We start from the raw sequence: 25854 nt of genomic DNA on the forward strand, positions 1-25854 counted from the left end.
ATCAGTGGAATAGATTAGGTTCAAGGGATAAAACAGTCAACAAATATAGCAACCTAGTCTTTGACAAACCCAAAGATCCCAGCTTTTGGGATAAGAACTTACTGTTTGATAAAAATTGCTGGGAAAATTGGAAACTAATATGGCAGAAACTAGGCATTGATCCATACTTAACACCGTACACCAAGATAAGGTCAAAATGGGTTCATGACCTAGGCATAAAGAATGAAATTATTAATAAATTAGAGGAACACAGGATAGTTTACCTCTCAGACCTGTGGAAGGGGAAGGTCTTTATGACCAAAGCAGAACTAGAGATCATTACTGATCACAAAATAGAAAATTTCGATTATACCAAACTGAAAAGTTTTTGTACAAACAAAACTAATGCAGACAAGATTAGAAGGAAGCAATAAACTGGGAAAATAGTTTTACAGTCAAAGGTTCTGATAAAGGCCTCATTTCCAAAATATATAGAGAATTAACTCTAATTTATAAAAAATCAAGCCATTCTCCAATTGAAAATGGTCAAAGGATATGAACAGACAATTCTCAGATGAAGAAATTGAAACTATTTCTAGTCATATGAAAAGATGCTCCAAGTCATTATTAATCAGAGAAATGCAAATTAAGACAACTCTAAGATACCACTACACACCTGTCAGATTGGCTAAGATGACAGGAAAAATAATGATGATTGTTGGAGGGGATGCGGGAAAACTGGGACATTGATGCATTGTTGGTGGAGTTGTGAACGAATCCAACCATTTTGGAGAGTAGTTTGAACTATGCTCAAAAAGTTATCAAACTTGTGCATACCCTTTGATCCAGCAGTGTTACTACTGGGATTATATCCCAAAGAGATTATAAAGAAGGAAAGGGACCTGTATGTGCACGAATGTTTGTGGCAGCCCTTTTTGTAGTGGCTAGAAACTGGAAACTGAATGGATGTCCATCAGTTGGAGAATGGCTGAATAAATTGTGGTATATGAATATTATGGAATATTACTGTTCTGTAAGAAATGACCAACAGGATAATTTCAGAAAGGCCTGGAGAGACTTACACGAACTGATGCTGAGTGAAATGAGCAGGACCAGTAGATCATTATATACTTCAACAACAATACTAGATGATGACCAGTTCTGATGGACCAGGCCATCCTCAGCAACGAGATCAACCAAATCATTTCTAATGGAGCAGTAATGAACTGAACCAGCTATGCCCAGAAAAAGAACTCTGGGAGATAACTAAAAACCATTACATTGAATTCCCAATCCCTATATTTATGCACACCTGCATTTTTGATTTCCTTCACAAGCTAATTGTACAATATTTCAGAGTCTGATTCTTTTTGTACAGCAAAATAACGTTTTGGTCATGTATACTTATTGTGTATCTAATTTATATTTTAATATATTTAACATCTACTGGTCATCCTGCCATCTAGGGAGGGGGGGGGGGTAAGAGGTGAAAAATTGGAACAAGAGGTTTGGCAATTGTTAATGCTGTAAAGTTACCCATGTATATATCCTGTAAATAAAAGGCTATTAAATAAAAATTAAAAAAATAAAAATTATATGAAGACAAAAAAAAAATTAGAATCAGGAAGAACCAAATCCAAATCTTACTTCAAGAACTTAATATCATTGTTACTCTAAGAAAATTGCAACTCCTCCTCAACTCCAGTTTACTCATCTATAAAAGGGTGATAATAATTGTATTTCTCTTAGAAGATTGTTCTAAGATCAACATTGGTTTTATTTTACACATTATATATATATATATATATATATATATATATATATATATATGTGTATGCACATATATATATATATATGTATACACATACATACATACATACATATAAAAGATTTATAAAGTTTCCTGCTCTTAGAAATATTCCTAAAGAATAGTGACAAGATTAAGAGGAAAGTAATGTTACCCTTGTAGATGAATGTGTCTCTATCTGCTTTGTCCCATTTTATAGATTTTCCCTCTGTAGCACATCTCTCTTTCTCTCAATTGAACAAAGTCACTTCAGATTTCACTGCTACAAACGTCATCAGGTGTGTGCACTGAGTTAAGAGAACTGAGTCATGTATCATGATTGTATTTTTACATTACCTCATGAGACAAATAAAAGGCAGCAATTCCCAGGGGCCAGAAGCAGCAGAGCATGGAGAAAACGCTGAGACCCAAGTGATCTCTTGGCGGCATCATCAGGAAGTTGTCCTCGCTCTCTGTGTCACTTGAATAGTCACTCTGGAATAGCAAAGGGAGGAGGAGAAGGAAGATAGGGAAGAGAGAAAACACTGGTTAATGACAGTAGTGATCAATAAGTCTTCATTAAAAGCCTATTCAATGTCAAGCACTGTGCTAGCGATTAGATATTTAAGGACAAAGATCTATTTTAAGAACATAACAAATACATATATAAATACTTGAAGTATAATTATAAAGTGAATAAATATAAATATATGCAAATTAGTTAAATAAGAGGCAGTTTAAGAGTGAGGATATTAGCATTAGTGAATATCAGAAAATGCTTCATATAAAAAATGGCATTAGACTTCCATCATAAAGGAGGGGGCACTCCAAAAATGAGGTATTAGAAAGAAACATAGGCAAGGGAAAAGAGTCAGTGGTAGTGGGCAGGAGCACAGGGGGAGAGAGTCCAGGAATTGCGATGAGTGGTTTTTATTAATATCGTCTAATTTGACCCTCACAACAATCCCAAGAGGTAGGTGCTATTATTATATCTGTTTTATAAGTGAAAAAACTGAAGTAAATAGAGATAGGTGGAAAAATATCTGACACTGGATTATGTCTGACTGGTTGTCAGAGAGTGGATTGCTAGGATCCAGTTGAGAATACTACGGAGGAGAGTCTTATTTGGGTACAAAGATTAGAACCTTGATAGTGCTGTAATGATGAGAAATTGTGGATGGCTTTTGAAACCAAACATTGATACATAGGTGTATCTTGTGAATTCATTATCAATGATTTCCTGTGATTTACAAGTTGGTTTGGTATCTACATGTATATACAGATTTTGTTTTGGAGTAAGTTGAAAATAAATTTTACTGCGGAGCTCATTCTCTATAAAAATACTTGAATGAATATTTTCATATATTTGCCTCTGACTTTCTTTAAAAAAAAAAGTGATTTAGCTGATAATAGCTGCTAAGCCAGTATTCTGTAAATGCTGACTGCAAATGCATCATTCTTTTAAATAATATAATATAGTTTTCAGAAATTCCAAACCATTAAGGCAGGTAGTCTTGTAATGTAAAAGGAATAAAATATAGTGTATATATAACTAGATTAGGAGTTCAAAGACTTGAAATCAAGTCTACCTGAGCCAGTTATTAATTATGTGACCTTAGAGAAGTCATTTAAGTTCTCTGAAATTTTGTTTCATACTTTGTAAAGGAAGAATAAGTCTACCTACTCTTCTTATTGCACAGTGTCGTTGTGAGTCATGGAATAAGTGATTTTGTATATATATATATATATATATATATAGAGAGAGAGAGAGAGAGAGAGAGAATATACATACACACATATATACATGTGTATATCTATATATGTATATAGATACATATACATACATATATACCTACCTATACACACATATTCTTATATGTATATATGTCATAAAATTCTATACAGATACAATATGGTTATAATTATAGGTAATCTGCTAAGGAGAAAAATATAAACTTTGAGTATTAATAGTTGTATCTTTCCCCATCCCGTTCAAACCCTGTTTCCAGATTCACATCAGGAGAATGCATAGAGAAGCTCAGACTTCAGCATAGTACACTATAATACCTTCACATAATCTACAGAGTCACAATAATGAAACTTTCCTCGCTGCTTGTGTGTATGTGCCCTCAGGTTCCTAGGTCCACACAAATGAGAGAGAGAAAATTTGATGTGAAGTCATGTGACTTGCATTCAAACACTTCATCTGATATTTAATAGCTTTGTGACCTTAGGGAAGCCATTTTTGCCCCTGCAGTACTTAATCTTTAAGTAGAATAGTGATTTAGATGAATTGATGCTTAAGATATCATGTGTGTTCAAGTCCCTTCCAATTCTAAGTCCTTTGATCTAAAATAGAAACTTGTATTTTTTTAAAATTTAAGAATAGATGTGAAATAACTAACATATTTCAAAAAACAAACTTTATGACTTAAAGTATAACTTAAGAGTTCCTAAAAAGCTCCCGAACTTTGGGTGTGCAAAACCCAAAGAAAACAATTATTCATATGATTATCTAGGATGTAATGATGGGTATGCTACTTATTTTCCCCCCACAGAAATAGTTTCAATGCTTTCAAAATTTTTTGATCAATCATTTGAAACTTCATGAATCAACTTTCAGCCTAAAAATGTTAAATGCCTTCTTTTGTGAAAACATACATATTATCTATTCTCCACATAAGCTATCATTTTTCCAGTTTCAAGAATCATGTAATATCCAGACATCAACCTTGTGTCAGAGTAATTTTCACTCTGCCATATACTTTCCCATATGGTATTTCAAAACAGTAACATAAAATGAAGATTACCATCATTATGTCTAGCACAGAAGTCTGAACTTAAGAACATACAGGAATGAATAATTCATTGTTAAGTTTATAGACCTTAAACCTTCCAGGTGGTGTTGCCCCATTTTTTTGTCACATCTCTGAATGCTTCCGTCTTTTATGTGAATGAAAAATGTGTAACTTCTAGACAGCTTCTGAGTAGTTAGGCAGCTGTGTATATTCCCATACAGTAGCTCTTCCAAAGAAAGCAGCTTCTGTGCACTGAACAATCATACTCCATCTATACAATCTTAAGAAGGTAACTATTGAATTGGATGGGAAAATTGAAGTTGAGATTACTGATTATTATCATTTGTTTATCACTAAAAGAAGTTAATTCAATAAAGATGGAATTTTTGTTTGTTTTTTCCCAGTAAATTTATTTATTTAAAATATAATTTATGAGTCATGTTGGAAGAGAAAAATCAGAGCAAAAGGAAAAAAAAAAAAACATGGGAGAGATTAAAAAAAAGAAGAAGTGAACATAGCATGTGCTGATTTACATTCAGTCTCCTCAATTCTTTTCCTGGATGCAGATGGCATTTTCTGTCAAAAGTCTATTGGGAACTTTAGACTACTGAACTAAGAAGAGCCAAGTCTTTCATAGTTGATCTTTGCACATTCTTGCTGTTGCTGTGTACAATGTATTCCTGGTTCTGCTTGTTTCACTTAGCATGAGTTTATGTCAATTTTTCCAGGCCTTTCTAAAATCAACTTGCTAATCATTTTTTATAGAATAATAATATTCCCTTATCTTCATAATTGTTTCCGCACCAATTGATGAGCATCTACTCAATTTCCAATCCTTTGCTACTACAGAAAAAGCTGCTATAAACATTTTGCACATGTGGGTCCTTTTTCCTCCTTTAAAATTTCCTTGGGATACAGACCCAGTAATGATACTGCTGGGTCAAAGGGTATGAATAGTTTTATACCCCTTGGTCATAGTTCCAAATTACTCTCCAGAATGGTTAGATCATTTCACAATTTCACCATTTTTCTTTCTTTTTAAACTCTGTGTTGTTTTGTTTTTTTGTTTTGTTTTGTTTTGTTTTGTTTTGCTGTGAACTTGGGATTTTTCTGTGTATGGAATATCTGGAATGGAAATTGTTTGCACAAGAACACATTGGTTAATCGTAAATCCTCTTCATTTCTATCTCCTAGCTTCCTTCTAGTTTTAGCTAAAGTTCTATCATCTGCAGAAGTACTCCTCAGTCCTCCCTAAATTTAGTCTTCCACCTGAGACTACCCTCAATTTATTTTATATACATCTTATTTGTAGATAGTTATTTGCATGTTGTTTCTCTCATGAGATTATGGGCACCTTGAAAATGAGGATTGTTTTTGGCTTTCCTTGTGCATCCAGCACTTAGCAAGTCACTTGCACTTAATAGGTATTTTAAAAAGGTATAGCAAAGTACATATAGTAGATGTGCAGTTTCATATATAATCATCTTTTAAATTATGCTATGTTAAGAAAATACTTGTTTTACTTTACAAATTAAAAATAAAATAGATTTTAAAAGATTAAAAAAAAAGAAATGCTAGTTGCCTATCTCTAGAAATTTTGTTCTTTGAGAGTTAGCTGGGGTATTCATCAATTGAATGAGATATCCATGATCATATAATATTTGTCAGGGGAAAGATTTAGGATCAGGTCTTTTCAGCTTCACAGCATGCCATTTATCCATAATACCAAAGTTTTTTCAAAGATAAGTTACAGAATAAGTAGTTCCAATATTCCATGATGGGTAATATACAACCATAAATACAGGACTAGAAAAACAAGAAACCTACAAAGTTCATTTACTCCAAGACCCTGATTTTATATATAAGGAAACAAAATAAGTACTAGGGAGATTATATGTTTCTGCCAGGGTCACATAAATTATATAAAACAAAACAATTATTGTGACCTGGTTTCTTTGAATCCAAACAACACTCCTTCCATTACACTATTCACATTCTAATGATTGTTGAAGGTTTACATTGCTGATGAGAAATAAGCAAAGAATGAGCATTGTAACAAGAGTTAATAAAAAGCTGGCTTTAGTTTCAGGATGACCTTGGTTGCCTTTGACATACATTAGTATGGGGAAATCAGGATAATTTCAGATCAGCTCTCTAATAAACTCCCTATTAGTATAATTCATAACTTTATTTCAATATTTTTATATCCTTGAGTAATGCCCAAATTAAATTAACATGTAATAGATAAATATTTTTAAAATAAAAATATAATAACATAGATCATGAAATATTTATTTATGGTTTTCTAAGTCAATGTGTGGTCCACTATTTCTATAAATAAAAATATAATGACATATATTGTAAAATCTGGATTTATTGTTTTCCATGTCAATACATGGTCCATAGGGATCTATTTCTATCAGAGTTTCACTGCACTGATCTAGTGTAATCTTTTAATACTATAGATAAGAAAAGTGAACTACAGTGAGGTTAATTTGTTATATGGAGAGATTTTTCAAAATGTGAGTTCCCCACATTAGAAGGATTTCAGAAAAGAATGCCCATAACCCTAATTAAAAAAATTCTACCACAAACAACAAAAACAATCAATTAACAAGATCAAGGATTTCTGTTCTTCATATTCCATACTGATGGAATGCATGTGTGTGCAGCTGATTGAATAGAACTTAAATTGAAAAAAAATTAAGTCAACATAGGCTTCTTAGGTGGAGAGATAGGTTATGCAGTAGATAGAGTGCTGAACCTGGAATCAGGAAGACTCATCTTTATGAAATTATATGTAGCTTCACCCAGTAGCTGTAGAAGGCCAGAACTCTGGAGAAGTGTACTAGAAACAAGGATACTTACAGCAAGGTGTTAATTCAGTAGAATTGATGAGATGATGGTTCTCTAGTTCTCTAGTTCATATGTCTAGTATGATATAATGATATAATCACTCTAGTTGACACATATTCAGTATGCTGTAATGATGTAATTGTAATAGGGTATTTAAGGGCTGAGAGAACTGGGGACACAGTCAGTCAGAGTGAACAGACTGTGAAGAAGACAGACTATGGCAGACACAGAGTATGACAGGTATAGACTGTGAAGAACAGAGACCGAGTCTGTCAGAGTGAATAAACTGTTAAGGAGACAGACTGTGAAGGCAACAATAAAGATTTTAGACTCTATTCCTGACCATCCTCGAGGTCATGCTGAGACCAAGGCCCATCTGGAGGACTTCCAGAAAGCTAGCCCAGACATCACATTTTGCCACCCAACTTGGGGCACTGAAAGAAACATACTACATGTTGAGGCTCTGGACTTAAGAAACTACACTCAGCAGCTCCAGTGATGTGATCATAAGTTCAGTGGAGAAGTCCCTGTGACACAGAAATAGGCTAAATAAACTATTCACTTTCATTAAATAGGGCAAATACTAAGAAAAGAGCCTTTACTACCCCAAAGGGGAGTGCGTAGCAAACATAGTTAGGTTAAGAAAGAAGCAAGGTTTATTGGTAACTTGGGAGCAGATCATTAGAATCTTAGAAATATTAGAGTGCATGTCTCCTTGGTTCTCTAAGGAAGAAAAATTAGAGCCAGATAAGTGGAAACTAGTGGGAGAGCAACTAATTGAATATTACAATGATAATGGTTCTGATTCAATCCTAAGGAAACATTCTATATATACAATATAATACAATAGGTTTTAAGGAATCCCACAGGTTTTAAAATAAGGAAAAAGGAGAAAGAGCAAGAGGGAAATGGTACTGATAAAACAGCTAAAAAGCATGAAGAACTGGACAAGAAAGGAGTTAAATACAGTGCTGATGAAATTAAAGAGTGTGGTCCTTCACAGCAGGACCCCTTAGGGTATTCCCTATATCCTGACTCTCCCCTCTCAATTTCACCTTCAAGGATGGAGGAAGGAAGAGGAGTGGCAGGGACAGTGACACCATCAGCACCATCCATGCAGCAGCTTTGTCCACCCTCTATGACACAATTACAAAGGGCACTAATTAAAGCTAAAGATGAAGGACAGGATATATCTGATTTGAAAATAGAAGCACACTCTGTGATTGAAGAGTTTGACTCTTCAGGTCAAAAAAAAGAAGATACACTCCTTTTAATCTGGAAATTATCAAAGATCTGAAAAAGGCTTGCACTCCATATGGGCCCACTTCATCTTATGCTAATATGGTATTAGAGAATTTGGCTTATGAAATTTTAACCCCTAGTGATTGGAAATCTATAGCAAGAATATGTTTAGAACCTGGACAAAACTTGTGGCTTTCTGACTTATAGTGAATTCTGTAGAATACAAGCCAACAAAATAGGAAACTAGAGTTAATATGCCAGTCACCAACTAGTAGGTTTAGGTCTTTATGGAGACACTTCAGCAGAGATTAATTACCCTATAGCAGCATATGAGCATATTGCTTTTGCTGCTATCAAAGCATGGGGCACCCTCTGAGAAAGACAAGATAGAGGGGAAGCCGTCACGAAAATAATTCAAGGTCCAAATGAACCCTTTGCTGATTTTGTGGGACGTTTGCAGACAGCTTTCATACAAACTATTGGTAAAAATGCAGCAACAGAAATTATAAGACAACTTGCTAGAGAAAATGCTAATGAGATTTGTAGAAGAATTATAGTAGGACTACACAGGGATGCTCCTTTAGAGGAGATCATAAGATGCTGTGCTACAGTGGGCACAAATGCCTTTTATACCCGGGCTATGAAGCAGACTTTCCAAGATCCGAATATGGGAAGACAGCGTCCCTTTTGACAAGAGACTTCTAGAGACACTCATAAATGCTTTCAGTGTGGCAAAGTAAGGCATCTGAAAGCTCAATGTTGGCATAAAGACAGAGTGAAAGAATAAGACCCAAAACCCTATGTCCAAAATGCAACAAAGGCTTCCTTTGGGCATCAGAATGTAGATTGATTCAGGGAAATGGGAAGTGAGGGCTCAGCTTCAAGGTCCCAGGCAAAAAACACTTGGACCATGATGGCAGCTGATGTTATACACACAGTCGTTAGAAGTTCAGTCCTCAGACATGATCAATCAGCTGTGAAGCAACTTGATGGGGGAAAGAGATTACAATTGGGGAGAATAGAGTTGTATGCAGCTGGGACTACTGAGTTATCACCTGGAGAGGTGAAATCTGTCCCTGTCCAGCCAATAGATCCCTTGCCTCCACACACAGTCAGCTTAACCATTTTACCTCCTAAAAGTGCCTACAAAACAGTGTCCATCCATATACTGATGTGGGAAACTGGGGAATGTATAGCTAATATCCCAGTCACTAATACAGGTAGACAATGTGTGACTTATCAACCAGGAGAAATAGTACCATCAGGTTTACTGATACAGACTCCTAATAGGCAATCTGGTGATATTTACCCAGATTTTAACTCCCAACAACAGATTCCAGGAATATTTTAGACTGCGGATGTTATAGCTGACCATTCTATGATCACTATCTATATAAATGGCATACTATTAGAAGGATTGGTAGACACAGGTACTGATAGTACAGTCATTAGAGGTGACAATTGGCCCAGTGACTGACCAAAGATTAAGGCAGACACTTATAGTCTAGTGTAGGAGGATTAATAGCAACTGAAATTAGTGCTACCACTTTGAGATGGATATTTGAAGCTGAAACAGGAGTTTTTACTCCTTTTGTAGTTAAAAAAAATTGCCATCAATCTATGGGAAAGCGACATTTTACAAAAATTAGGATTACAATTGTGTATCTCAGCTTTTTATGCAGGGCTGCTGTTGAAGGTCTGCCTGCACTGTCAACTGTTCTCATTCAATGGAAAACTGATACATCAGTATGGGTAGAACAGTGGCCCTTAGCTAGTGATAAAATTCAGGCCTTATTAGATATAGTACAGGAGCAACTTGACCAAGGACACTTAGAACCTTCTATAAGTCCTTGGAATTTCCCAGTATTTGTTGTAAAAAAGAAGTCTGGAAAATTGAGGAAGTTGACTGATGTAAGAAAAGTAAATAAAGAGATGGAAACTATGGGATCTCTTTAGCCTGAACTTCCATATCCTACTCAATTGTCTAGAGAATGGCCTCTTTGGATTACAGACATTAAGGATTGTTTCTATTCTATTCCTCTGAATAATGAGGATATGAAAAGATTTGTCTTTTCAATATCCAATGTTAATTTAGCTGAGTCTTATAAAAGATATGAATGGACAGTTTTGCCACAGGGAATGAAAAACAGCTCTATTATATTTCAAATGTATGTTGCTGCTGTTCTTACTCCAGTAAGAAAAGTATTTCCAAAAGTTATGTTATTACATTACATGGTTGATATCTTGGTGTGTGGCCCTGAGGAGCAAATGTTAGAAACATATCTACAAAAGACCATAAGAAACACTAAGGAACTACAAATTGCATATAACTCCAGAAAAATTCAAAGGCACCCTCCTTTTCAAGATTTAGATTATGAATTATTTCTTAAGGTGCTTACAGTACAAAAACTTTCTTTAAAAACAGAGAAGCTAAACACCTTAAATGACTTTCAAAAATTGATAGGAGATTTCCAATGGATAAGTTCAATGTTAGGCTTAACTACCCATCAATTACAATTATATGACATTTAAAGGGGAGACAGTGCTTTAAACTCACCATGCCACCTTACAAAAAAAGCTCAAGAGGCTTTGAGAGAAGTTGAACTGGCTTTATCCAATGTGGTTGAAAGAGTCACTCAAAAACCCTTGGAAATATCAGTTTTTGCTACACAAGAGGCAACCACAGCAGTCCTTCATCAAGGAGACAGTGTGATGGAGTGGCTGAACTTCCCAGCACAACCAGAACAAAGCCTTACTCCTTACCCAGTGTTTGTGGCTAGAATTTTATTCAAGGCCATTAAGTGAGCAGTACAATTATCTTGGATAAGACCTGACAAGATATACACCTTTTATACCAATGCACAAATTAATGTATGCTGTGAAACCATCCCAGAGTGGCAAATTTTACTGGCCACAGCTCCAAATTTCATACATAAGTCTCCTTAAAGATAACCCAGATATTACATAATTGATGATGGATTCTTGAAGAAAATGTTTCTAAAGTTCCTCTTAAAGGACCAACTATTTTTCAGATGCATCCAAACATAACATTTGTGCTGTATACGCTCATGACTTAACTATAAAAAGAGTAGTCAGAACTCCTTTTCAGTCCACTCAACAGAATGAATTGTATGCAGTCATTCTAGCTCTTACTTATTATTATCCAGGAGATATAATATCTGATTCAGCCTATTCAGTAGGTGTGATACAAAGAACTGCCACAGCCCAAACAGAATTTTTAGCTTCTAATATATATCATCTCTTTGGAACTTCAAAAGCAAGTGGGAAAGCATTTAGGTAAGATTTATATCTTGCATGTCCACTCACATAGTGGACTTCCAGGTCCTACTTTTTATGGCAATTCAAAGGCAGATAGCCTTCTAACCATGCTGGCCAATACTCCTTTATTTCAGGCAACCCAAGAATTTCATTCTAAATATCATCAGGCTGCTTGAGCTTTATGTTTACAATTTGGGGTAACAAAAGAGAAAGCTAGGAACATAGTAAAAGGCTATATGGCTTGCCTTTCTTTCCATGCTCCTACACTGCCTCCAGGGAGGAACTCCCGTGGTTTGAGATGAGGCAATCTGGCAAATGGATGTGACCTATTATAAATCTTTTGGTGGTCTCTTTTATCCATGTTGTAGTAGACACTTTTTCAGTATTTACTTTTGCAATACCAGCAGCAAAAGAGACAGCCCAAGTAGTCACTGAATTCCTTATAAAAGGTTTTGCAATTATAGGTGTGCCTATATTGGCACCATTGGCATACCATATTAGCATAAAAAGCAATAAAAACAAATAATGGACCTGCATATACTTCTAAACATTTTGCACAATATCAGATTTTACACATCACTGGCATGTCCTTTAATCCTCAAGGACAGGCAATAGTAGAGAGGAGAAACAAAGATATCAAGACACTCCTCCAAAAACAATAGAAAAGGGGAGCCACAGGTACCCCTAGAGAACTTCTAAATTTAGCTCTCTATACCACTAATTTTTTAGTTTTTGATAAAGTTGCACTGGCTCCTGCAGACAGGTTTTATAATCCATTGCAAGGGCAGTTGTTCAGGGCAAGCAGCTCCACTATCTTTAGATAATTGCCAGGAGATGTGGAGAGATCCCGAAAGTGATGAATAGAAGGGACCAGATAGAAGGGTTAATTTCTTGGGCAAGAGGTTTGGCTTGTATTTCTACAGATGGAGAAGAAATCATATGGGTGCCAATGAGCTCTATTCACCTTATCCATCAGAGAGAGACAGAAAAGGAGAAGACCCTTGAAACAAAGGAGAAGACCCAGGAAATATTGGGTAGTTCCATCCTGACTACATGTGACACTGAAAAAGCATGGCTGTTACACCAATGTGTATGGCAATTGACTCAAGAACAACATCAAAAATTGTCAATGAAACTGTTGCAGGGTTTCAAAACTACAAGAATCATTGGATTCCCTGACATGTGAAGTAATGGACAATTGATTTTGGACTACGGAAGTGTATGTATGATTCTTATTTATATACCCTCCTAGGACTTATGAACATGTCTAATTCCTCATATTAATTAATGTTGCTTGTTACATCATTACTTGCCTATGTTATATTAGTATTTGCTTGTGTATTACCTTCAGCCTAGAGGAAACCTGCTAATAATTTCTGGTTTGGTGTTTTCACCTGTCTTCCTGAGATGTCAGGGAGGATGTGACCACCTGTGTTCTAAAATGAAAGAAAGGGGGAGATGTAAAGGCTGGAATCCTGGAGAAGTATGCTTGAAAAAAGGATACTTAAAAGAAGGTGTTAACTCAGTGGAATTGATGTGATAATGGTTCTCTAGTTCACATATATCTAGGATGATATAATAATGTAATCACTCTAGTTGACAAATACTCAATATGTTGTAATGATGTAATTGTAATAGGGTATTTAAGGGCTAAGAGAACTGGGGACATGATCAATCAGAGTGAACAGATTGTGGAGGAGACAAACTGTGAAGGAGACAATAAATACTTCAGACTCTATTCCTGACCATTCTAGTGGTTACTATTTGCTGAGATCAACACCTGTCCAGAGGACCTCCAGAAAGCTAGCCCAGACATTACAAGAAGCTGTTTCACTTTGGGCAAGTCATTTAACTCTGTTTGCCTCAGTTTTGTCATCTGTAACGTCAGCTGGAGGAGGAAATGGCAACTACTTCAGTATCTCCAACTAAGAAAACCCCAATTGGGGTCACAGTGAGTCAGACATAACTGAAAAATAAATTCACAATGTCTTAAATACAACCTATGTATCCTAAGTCCTTACTGAATGAAGATCTTTATGCTAGGATATAAACAATATTTAAAGTTTAGTTAAGACAATATCATTGCTTTCAGGCAGTGATTACAGTCCATAACTAAGATAACATAAAGTAGCTGTAATAAAAGTATTATATAAATACATTGGAAAGGTATACAATAAAGTATTCTGACATTTGAAGCCTATTTTTATATTAGTGCATTAAAGACTTTGCAGAGCAAATGATATTTTAGGTGAATTTTAAAGAATGGGTAGAAATTCATCAGATGAAACATGGAAAGGGAGGCAATAGAGATACAGAAAAAAAAAACCTGATATAGAGTGCAGACAAATGAAAATACAAAATATGTTCAAAGAATGGAGATTATAACTGTTTGAAAAATAGTCAAAGAAGTTGGAGAATATATAGTAGAAAATAGTTGGTGGTATTGTGGATAAGGTTCTTGATCTGCAGTGAAGAAGATCTAGCCTCAGATGTTTAAATCCTTCAGTACACTAGAAATATTTATAAAAAATTATGGATAGATAAAAAATTTCTTTTTGAAATGGTTATAGATCATGATTTTACTAGAGGGAAGAGCCATTCACCTTAGATAACACATAACCACTAAATGCTGAATAAGTAATCTTTTTATATTTCTTGCTTATCTAAACTTTCATCCAGTTATGTTCAACTTAAAGTTATTGAATAAAACTGATATTCTTACATATTATTGTAAGTTGATCACCTGGGACCTAACTTAAAAGTCTCAGTAAAGCCAGGATACATAATTTCTAATTGCTTGCCTTTTATGTTTTTTTATCAGTTAATCAGAAGTCAGAAAACCTACATTTCTTGAACAAAGTATTCAATAAAATAAAACATAATAATATTGATTTTATCCTTCAAGGAAATCATCCAAGTTTTTACAAGCACATACTTCATGATACTATGAAACTGATTCTACCCTAACACATAAAGTTTAATATTTCAGAAACCTCTGGATAGAAAGACAATTGTTTTGTTTTTCCATAGCGTCTAACAATTGTTCTCCATTATTTCATTAGACAATTCATCATAATCATGTGTTTAAAGGTGGTGCATACAAGAATTAAAGTTACTTAGAACATCATATAAAGGGAACTTTAAGATAAACCTTTCTAATTTCCTACTTTTGCAGATATGAGAATGGAAACCTCTCAGGGTTAAATGGCTGCCTAAGGTGACACTGGCCCTAAATAATAGAACCAATTTTATTGCCTAGTCTTCTGTCTTCAAATCATTGTTCTTTTCTTTTATCAAAATTTTTCTTAGAAGAAAACTTAAACAGTATTTTGTAATACTAGTAGATCTCTAAAAAATTATATTCAGAGTAATACCCTGAGAAACTACATGATCATGACCTTAAAGAAAAATGAATTTATGTTCAGTATACTTTTCTTATGAAGAGCATTGCTATAATATTCTTTGAAAAATGATAATCAAGTGTTATGTGTAAGGGAATTCTCTACTAACCAGATTAGTATATGAAATAGAAGATAAATTCTACATAAATGGCAGTTTACTTCACTTTGACACTCTAATGACAACCTATAAGAATTCAATATCTCTGAAAGTCTAGAATATTTACTCTGTACATTCATATTTCCATGTTCCAATGTCTTTCATTTATTAGTAATTTAATAAATGTTAACAAGGATTAAGCTTATGCATTAGTTTATTTAGCTGTGAATTGGAGAAAGTTTTGCTCTCTGTCTATGACACGGGCATTTTACAAAATTTATTAATGTGAAAGTTATATAAAGAGCTCTTTTCTTAAATTAACAAATTCTTCTAGGTTATATCTTGGGGGTATGAAAAGCTGCAATCAATGCATTAAAAAGGATAATTTAATAAATGTTATTCTTATGTTCTGAGATAATACCTTACTCAAATGTGAATAATGTATTTTATTCTAACTGGTAGAGTTGAACCCAGTGTTAATTTAAATGATTTTGTATCTCCAGAGAAAATATACATAAATACATAATATATATGTGTATATATATATATATCATATCTTAGATTAATGCACATAAAAAGTGAAGGATCTCTAAAGGCTGATAATGAATGAAACTAAATGAGTGATGCATCAACTTAGATTGTCACTTATGTTTTTAGATATTACGGAGGCAATAAAATGAATTTTCCTTTCATTCATATAATTTAGAAGATATTTGTAATGAAAAGCACATGCTTCTGAGCTATATTCCTCTTTAATTTTATGTTCTATTATCCATTTTTCTCTATCTTGTAAATTCAAGACATATCAAGTATAAAGTAATTATCATAGTTGTTCTTTCCTTTGTTGTCATCCTTTGTTTTCAAAGAGAACTAATGACATCATGCTATTGGGCTCAGGGTACAGCATGCTTGGCTGTGACTGATCAGTTGAACTTATTGTAGACATCTGATCTACATAATCCACTGTTTGAAATCCACCAACCTCATCTTTCTTGGTAACTGGAATAACAAATATGTACCACTATGTCAATTGAATACCCATGGTCTTTGAACCTAGAACTCAACTCCAAGGACATCCCTCTTTTTACGACATTATAGCACTGGTTGTAATAAACTGTGTTAAATAAAATTTAAAAAGCTTTGAGGATACAGACTGAAGACTAATTTTCATTATTTCCATATTTGGGGGGTTATGTTATGTTCTATCACTACACTATAAACTGTAGGTAGTATGTATTTCAATTTTATCTTTCTATTCCTGGTTTAGTAGTTAGTAGGGTATTTAGTATATTATATGTAATGGACCAGAATTCTGGAGAAATATACTTGAAACAAGGATTCTTACACGGTGTTAACTCAGTGGAATTGATAAGACAATGGTTATCTAGTTTAACATAGTGAGTAGTAGTTCTCTAGTTTATTATGATTGAATAAACAAATAATGGTTCCCTAATGATATAACGATTGACTTATACTCAATATGATGAATGCATTTAATTGTAATAAAGTATTTAAGAGGTCAGAGTCAGACCTAGAGACAGAGTCAGAGATAGGCTTGGAGAAAACAGAAGACTGGAGGCTGGAGCTCAAGCTCTTGGATTCAGAGACATCCCATCTTCGTCAGCCTCGTGGTGACTGGCCTGTCCTCCTGCTTCCCCTACTGAGACCAAGGTCCATCTGAAGGGCCTCCAGAAAGCTAGCTGATCCCCAGGCAAGGAGACAGACTGTGAAGGAGACAATAAAGATTTTTGAATTTTATCTCTGGCTATTCTCATGGTGATTACTCAGCTGAAAGAAGGCTTGTCCAAAGACTTCCAGAAAGCTAATCAGAACATTACATTATCCTAGATATAGTAGATGCTTAATAACATTTTGATAAATTAAATTTAATAAATGTCACAATACAAAAGAAAATGGAGATTAAAAATTTCCTCAAGATTATCTGATAAGAGAAATTTTCTAAAGAAACTTTTTATATTACATAATACAGACCAATCATTATAGGGATGTTGAAAAATTAATCGTGTATTAAGATATTAAGGAACTGAACTGCTACCACTACCCACTGGAGACTATTTTACAATTGAGCTAGCTAGAAAAGACCTTGGAACTGTAAATTTTGCTTATTTATACTGAGTCTTTCAAGAATACTGTTGGCCTTTTCTAAGAAGTGAATGACATTCACATAACACAAGGTTTGGAGCAGATTCTCTGCAGTGCTGCTGCTCACTTGGCTCAAATCTTACAAGTACAGCAGAAAAGGAATTTCCCAGCTTTAGTGAAAAAGGCCAGGTTTTCCCAGTGGAACATAACATAATCATGTTTTCTTGGGCTCTAATAATTAAAAGAAAATATGTTCTGCCAACAGGAAAAATGTTTTTAAAATGTTTATCTGTCCCATCTAGATAGAGTTCAAAATGATCTCTTCTTTAGGAATTTTCTTAATTAATATCTATGGAGAACTACAACTACAGGGATCCTCAGTGATGTGCCAATCTTCTTAATGCAGCTGCTGAAGAAAGCAAAAATGTATCATGATTCACCTAACTCAGTAATTCCTAATTTAGCTTTCTTTTATGCAGTGAAACTTTGCAACAAACAAATAATTATGCTAGTGAATATGAAGACAAAAGAAATTTGATTTGCTCAGTACAAAAGACTCCTTTTCCAATGGAGATTTATAACTCATTTATATTAATAGATAAGTTATTGGATATTGAAATCCTAAGTAGTTAAGTCAGACAATAAGCATTGAATATATGCTTGTTACATGCCAGACACTGTGCTGCTAGGGAAACAAAGAAATGCAAAAAAAAAAAATAGCATACTATATACTATATACAAACAAGATAGAAAGAAAGATGATGAAGATCGATGCTAGATAATGTCTACATATATAAATAGAAGGCAGAATAGGAGCTTAAGAAAACTCAAAAGGTAAAAGGTGAAAAAGTTGTGAGGGGCTCTGAATGCCAAAAAAAGGATTGTATATTTGAACATGGTGGTGATAGGGAGCCAATGGAGTTTATAGAATAGGAAGATAACATGTTTAGGCTTGCATTTTAGGAAGATCAATGCAATAATTGAATGGAGGATAGCTTGTAGTAGGAAGAGACTTGAGCCAAGAAGGCAAACTGGCAGGCTATTACAATAATGCATGAGTGAGGTGATGAGGGGCTGCATCATGGTGATGGTAGTGTCAGAAGAGAAAAGGGAATATTTACTAGAGAAGTGTTAAAGGTAGAAATTACAGGACTTGGCAAGTGCTCAGATGTGGGCATGAAAGAGAATGAGAAATAAAAATTGACAGCTGGTTATGAACACAGATCAATAGAAGAATTGTGGTGGCTTTAACAGTAATAAGGAAGAATAGTAAGAAAAGTAGAAAAAAAGGGGAGAAGTTGGGAGGAAAGATAATGAATTCAGTTTTGCCAATTTGACCTAGAGATTTCTATGTGATATCCACTTTGATTTGCCCAATAGAAGATTGAAGATGAAAAACTGGATGTCAGGAAAGAGATTAGGATTGGATAAATAAATTTGAGGAGAATCAATTGTGTGTAGATTATAATTTGATCCATGGGACTTAATAAGATCACCAAGTGAAATCAGTATAGAGAAAAAAACATAAGAGAGCCTAGAGGACAGAATCTTGAGAGAAATTCATGATTAATATGAAGGACTTGGATGAAGATCCAGCAAAGGTTAATGATAAGGGGTAGTCATACAGGTAGAAAAACAAATAAGAGAGAGTAGCATAATAAAAACCTAGAGAGAAGAGAGTATTAAGCAGAAAAGGATGGTCATCATTATAAAAAAAGTTGCAGTGTGGTCAAGACAAATGAGGATTGAAAAAGAGTCAACTGGATTTAAAAATTAAAAAATCTTTGGTAATTTTGGAGACAGCAGCTTCAGTTAAATAATGAGATTGTACACAAAACTGAAGAGTTAGGAAGAGAGTGAGAAGAAAGGAAGTTCAAGCATAAATCCTCAAGAAAAAAAATGAAGTTTAAAAAAGTATGCTTCAATGTGTATTTAGACACAATTAATTCTTTCTCTGTTTATGGAAAGGATATTTCATCATAAAATCCTTCAGAGTAGACTTGAATAATTGTATTGCTGAGAAAACCAAAGTCATTCATAGCTGATCATTCCACAACATTGCCATGAGCTTATACACAGTACATTTCACTTTGTATGAGCTTATGGAGGACTTTCTGGGTTTTTCTGAGAGTATCCTGCTCCTCATTTCCCATAGAATGATCAGTATTCCTTCATAATCACACCTCACAATTTTTTCAGCCATTCCCCAATTGATGGCCATTCCCTCAATTTCCAATTCTTTGCATTGAGAAAAAAAGCTGCAATAAATATTTTTGTTCCTATTGGCCTTATTCCTTTTTAAAATCTCTTTTGAGGTAACATGTAGAAGTTTTTAACATTTTAAAAAGTTTAATTTTCAAATTCTCTCTTTCCGTCTTATTCTGCCTGCCCCATAGAAGACCAACCATTATGATATTGATTATATGTGTGAAGTCATGCAAAACATATTTGCATATTAGTCATGTTGCCAAAGTAAAACACAAACAAAATAAAGAAATAAAAATCAAGAAAGTTAAAAATATGCTCCAAAGTGCTTTCAGATTTCATCTGTTCTCTCTCTGGGGGTAGATAACATTTTTCATCACATTTTTTGAATAATCTCAGATTACAGTTTTGATCAGATTAGCTACATCTTTTGCAGTTGATTATACTTCAATACTATTGTTACTGTGTACAATGTTCTCTTGCTTCTATTCAATTCACTTTGCATGAGCTCATATAAGTTTTTGTAGATTTTTCTGAAACCATTCTGTTCATCATTTTTTATGACATAAAAGTATTCTATAACAATCAAATATTACAATTTGTTCAACTATTCCCCAATTGATGGGAATCCCCTTGATTTCCAATTCTTTGCCACCACGCACACACAGAGTTGCCAAAATATTTTTGGTAGAAATAGGATTCCACTTCCTTTTCTTTGATGTCTTTGAGAAACAGATGTAATAGTGGTCTTGCTAAGTTAAAGGGAAAGAACAGTTTTATAAATTTATTCTAGTTCAACTTTGCTTTCCAGAATGATTTTATTAGTTTACAACTTCATCAACAGTGTATTAGTGCCCCCAAATGTCTATATCCCTTCCCGTATTTATCAATTTCCTTTTCTGTTATATTAACCAACCTGATAAGTATGAAGTGGTATCTCACAGTTGTTTGAATGTGTATTTCTTGAATCATTAGTGATTTAAAGCATTTTTTCAGGTGAAAATTGATTGTTTCAATTTCTTTGTCAGAAAACTGCCTGTTCATATTCTTTGGACTTTTATTAAATAGTGTATGGATAGTATTTTTATAAATTTTATTCACTTCCATATATATTTGAGAAATAGGGCCATTATCAGAGAAACTTCCAAAAATTTTGCCTCCTCCCAAGCTTTTTGTTTTCCTTATAATTTTGGTTGCATTAATTTTGTTTGTGAAAAAAACCTTGTGATTTCATATAGTCAAAATTGATTATTTCTCATAATTCTTTCTATTTCTTCTTTGGTCATAAACTTTTCCCTTTTCCATAGATCTTACAGGTACATTTTTTCCATGCTATCATAAGTTACTCATGATATTAATATTTATGTCAAAACCCTTTATTCATATGTCAGTGTGTATAGAATATATATTATCATATACATATATAGATAATTATATTGTGTATGTATACATGTCTATATTTTAGTTACATATGGATAGATAAATATACATATAAATAAGTTGAAATAAAATATACTTCAGTCACAGTAATGCCATAGTGACCTTATTTATTTCCCTTCTCTTGTAATTCACGCTTATTGACATTGACCATGTCATTAGCTGTTTGTTCTTAAGAAAATCACTAAGATTCTCTCAGACTTAGTTTTCTTATCTGTAAAGTAGGTTTAATAATCCTAAAAATGACAAAGGAATAGTAGCTGTTATTTGTGACACAATCATCAAGTGATGCTCAGAAAATGTCATGGACTTGTTTTAAATAAAATAGGATGTCCATTACTCACTTAAATAACAAAGAAATAATCTAATCATCATTAGAAATGCCAGTCGAATGTTGCTGGGATGTGGCTTTTGGTAAGAAGGACTCAGCACACCTGCTGAGTGAAGAGACAGTGGGGCAGGGATGCTGCTGGATGTGGATACCTATAGAAAGGGAAAGCTCTTGATTTGGGGTTTTTGATCAGCGGGAAGAGATGAAGTAAAGATAGATATAACATGTCCCTAACCATGATTGGAAGTGGTTACATTCATATTTCTCATTTAAAAAAAATGAATCAGCAAAGAAGAAAAAATACAATCATAGAAACTTACTATGGAGATAGGGCAGATAAGGGTTCATCTTCAGAGGAGGAGACTGAAGTTAAATAAAAAAGTTTTTTCTACCCCAAAAAGTAATGTTAAATGGCTCCCTGAACAGAGAGAATTGAAAGAACTAAAAAAAAGAATTTAAAAATCAAATGAGAGACATTGAGGGAAAAAAAAAAATCTGCAAAAACCAAGAAGATTATGGGAAAAAGTTAACCAACTAGAAGAGGAGATACAAAGAATTAAAGAAGAAAATAATTATTTGAAATTTAGAATTGGGCAAGGAAAAGTCAGTGAAGCTATAGGAGATCAAGAAATAACAAAATAAAATATAAAGAATAGAAAAACAGAAGAGAATATGAAATATAAGAAAAACAACAGATTTGGATTACAGCTCAAGAAAAAAATATAAAATAATTGGACTTCCTGAATAAGAATCTTGACATGCAAAGACATAATCCAAGAAAATTGTCCTGGAGTAATAAAACATGAAGGGAGAGTAGAAATAGAAAAAAAAAAAGAATCTTCCAATCACTGCCTTAAAGAGATCCTTTGTAGAAAACTCTCAGGAATATTATTGCCAAATTTCAAAACCCTCTGATCAGAGACAATTTTGCAAAAAAAATAAAAAAAAATAAAAGAAAAAAAAAAAACAATTCAAATATGCTGGATCCACAATTAGAATTGTACAGAACTTAGCAGCATCTGCAATAAAAGACTACAAATCCTGGAATCCTATCTCTTGGCAATCAAAAGAACTAAACCTGTAAAGTATCATATCTAGCAAAATTATCCATAATATTGAATTAAAAAATGGACTTTCAATAAACTTGTAAATTGTCAGGACTTTATCCAACCAAACCTGAATTTAGTAGAACATATAAGAGCCAATATCAAAGATTAATATCAAGGAAATTAAGATGGACAAATTGTTTGTATTTTTTACAAGAAAATGGATACCATATGTTTAAGATTAACATCAGTTATTTGGTAGTTCTAAAGAAAGATTGGTGCAGAGTTGATTGACTCTAAAAAGCAAAAGTGTCTAGGAAAAAGAAAAATAGCAATTATTTTATTCAAATTGGGTGCAGAAGAAGAATTGAGACAGAGACACTGGGGGGAGGATGAGGGTTTGTAATTCTGAAAACTTACATTGGGAGTAAGCAATACTGCATATATACCATGAATGATATAGCATCCTCTATACCATCTATAAAAATATACATAAAAAATTTTAGGGAAGAGAAAGGGATGAGAGGGAGACAAAAGATGGGGGATGGAGGAAGCCATGGGTTGAAGAAGGTTAAGTAATAGCAAGGCAAATTAGGAGCAGAATTAAAGTAGAAGAGATTGTGATGATAGGAAAGAAGAAATAAACACAAACACTACAGCAAAGATCAGGAATAGAATTTATTAGAAAAAAATGAAGCTAGTAATCATGGATCTTAGACAAAGTCAAATTTAAAGTTTCAGTCAAGAAAACAATTTATATTTCAGTAATACTAATATTATTTTAGATGCATGTTTACTTATGAGTAAATTCATATGGGTATAAATGTGAGTGTCAAAGTATATGTGGATATATATGTATGTAGTTCTACATTTTTGTGTATATAGATATATGTATGTGTGTATGGGTCTGTGGGTGGATGTAAAAGTATGTAAATGTGTGTGTATATATATATATGTGTGTGTGTGTGTGTGTGTGTGTGTGTGTATAAATATATCTGTGGTTAACTGTAGGCTGGTTGGGGTAGGTGTGGGGGATGAAAGAGAAAAATAGAATTAAGTAAAAAAGAGTGCATAGCAGAGAAAAAAGAACAACCTACAAGGAAGTAAAGAAAAGATGGACACTCATAAATATAGTTTTTTCCTATTATTATATATACTTTCTTGAAATAGCCTGGGCCTATGACAATGTTCTGTTCTGTTTCAGCTTTTTATTATTATTTTCCTTTTCTATCTTTCTTTTTTTCTATTCTTTTTTCTTTATTTTTTTATTTAGTGCAATAAATAATTTTTAAAATAAAAAATGCAAACCAAGCCTTCAATTCTATTCAAGGCTCTTTTAATCCTCTTTTTTCTTTTGTTTCTTACAGAGGTAATAAAGAAGACACACATACACAGATATACACTCCAGAACTCATGGGTACATGGGGTTTTAGCAAAAAAAAAAAGTCCGAGATTTTAAGTTTAAAGGAATTTTCTAAGAAATAGTTGTTAGCTGAAGTATGCATGCTGAAGAAATCTCTGAAGGAGATGTTTATAGATCAGAAAACCAAGAATATACTTTTGGGCTGTTTAGATGAAACTTTTTTAAAGTTTTGATTTTCTACAATAAATATATACTAATATAATAAGAGCATTCAGTCTAATGAATATTTAAAGAATAATATACTTGGTAAACACATAGAAAGCAAACAACTTCTCCCCGACCTTCCAATGTTCCCATCCACATACTTAGATATTTCAGGTAAGTTTAATTGAAGACACTTCATGTAAGCTAAGAAGGAATGTTCAGTCATTGAAATAGTACCAGGATGGCTAGAATTTCCAAAGATCTGAGCCTCCTCTGATTCCCACCATAACTCAAGAGACTCTTGGTTCTGAGAGATGAACTTTCATTTATCATTACTAGATCCAGATTATGCCATATCATTTTCCAATTATCTCCAAGATAATGGTTTACATTCTGGAATACACACACCCACATCCACACCCACAAAACACGGTTTCTAACTCTAGCTTCCCTATTTGAATACAAACTCCTTAAAGACAAGCACTGCCTTGATATGCAATTTGAACACTTTCCTAATTGAATGTAAGATCCTTAAGACAATGACAATCTAGAAAGCATATGGATATAGAAGTAGAAGAACCAAAATGTCAGAGGGTTAACATCATAGTGTATGAAGTTGATTTATTTTGATAGGCCCAGACTGATGCAAAGTGATTTGACTATTTATCAGCATTAAAGTATTACAAATTTTTTACTTTTTGGAAGTAGGCCTAATTTTAGGGAATTTAGATACCTTATAGCTCTTATATGGATTGGTCAGTGTGTCAATCTTTGGAAAAGAGGGACTCACTGAAATGTCAAAGTATTTCCAAGGGAAATTAATAGATTGATAAGTGTGGGTATTTTTTTTTTAAACCTGTTTATGGAGTCTAAAAAGCCATTTACATCTTATGAATATTCTATGGGGATAAAATAAAGGCTATCACATCTGATATGCACTTGGAATCTTGAATGCTTGCATGGGAGCAAGAAAACCACATTTGGGAAAATCAAAATACAAACCATATAGTAAAACTATTTGGAAATTAATCTTAAATAAGACCATGTAGTGGAAATGAATAAAATAAAATGACCATCTTAGGGATAGGCCCCAGTACAGTCTTTATGAGCATGGAATATTGGGAGAGAGTAGTTTAGCCAGGAATTAGAGTTCTTATTCAGTCAATTGGTTGTATCCCTTCTATGTGACCTTATTATGGTCTTGGCAAAGATGCTGGAGTGAGACTCACGGCAAATAGAAGCTAAATGACTTGCCCAGTATTACACTGCTAATGAACTAGTTAAACAGCTAGTACACAGTCTGAGACTGGTATGAATTTAGATTTTCCTCCAGGGATTAGAATAGGTATTTGAAAATACATCTCATCCCCTTCTTCCCCCAGCTCACAATAATTCAGAAGACATTTTGTAGCTCTAACATCTTTGACAAAATAATTTACACAAAAAAATAAAATTATACAAAAGTCTATGTAATTGATTGTTTTGGATAAAATACATTTCTATGTGGTAAAATGGCAGATGAATTCTTTTAGATTCATTTCAAGGATTTGTAGTCCCTAGGTATTAATGGTTATTCTTATGAAGATTCCTTAAAAAGAAACTTCAATGCCATGAAGATTTCTCTCTTCCCTTTTTGCTGCCATAATATAGTAGTGGTAATGATGGTGGTGGTGGTTGTAGTAGTTCCTTCTTGGCAGAAAACTTACTTCGAAGTAAGGAGATCTTAA

General features: G+C 33.7%; 1 protein-coding gene across 2 annotated transcripts in view; it reads right to left on the reverse strand.

The window, feature by feature from the left end:
• Positions 1-25854, reverse strand: part of SYNDIG1 (synapse differentiation inducing 1) — a 248780-nt gene that overhangs the window by 110239 nt on the left and 112687 nt on the right. For both annotated transcript variants that reach the window (XM_003758133.2, XM_031951016.1), the window contains one exon: positions 2123-2260. In XM_003758133.2, the coding sequence (XP_003758181.1) occupies positions 2123-2260 (138 nt within the window). The remainder of the gene's footprint in view (positions 1-2122; positions 2261-25854) is intronic.

The sequence above is a fragment of the Sarcophilus harrisii genome, chromosome 2 (genome assembly GCF_902635505.1).
Source record: "Sarcophilus harrisii chromosome 2, mSarHar1.11, whole genome shotgun sequence".
Classification (NCBI taxonomy): Eukaryota; Metazoa; Chordata; class Mammalia; order Dasyuromorphia; family Dasyuridae; genus Sarcophilus; species Sarcophilus harrisii.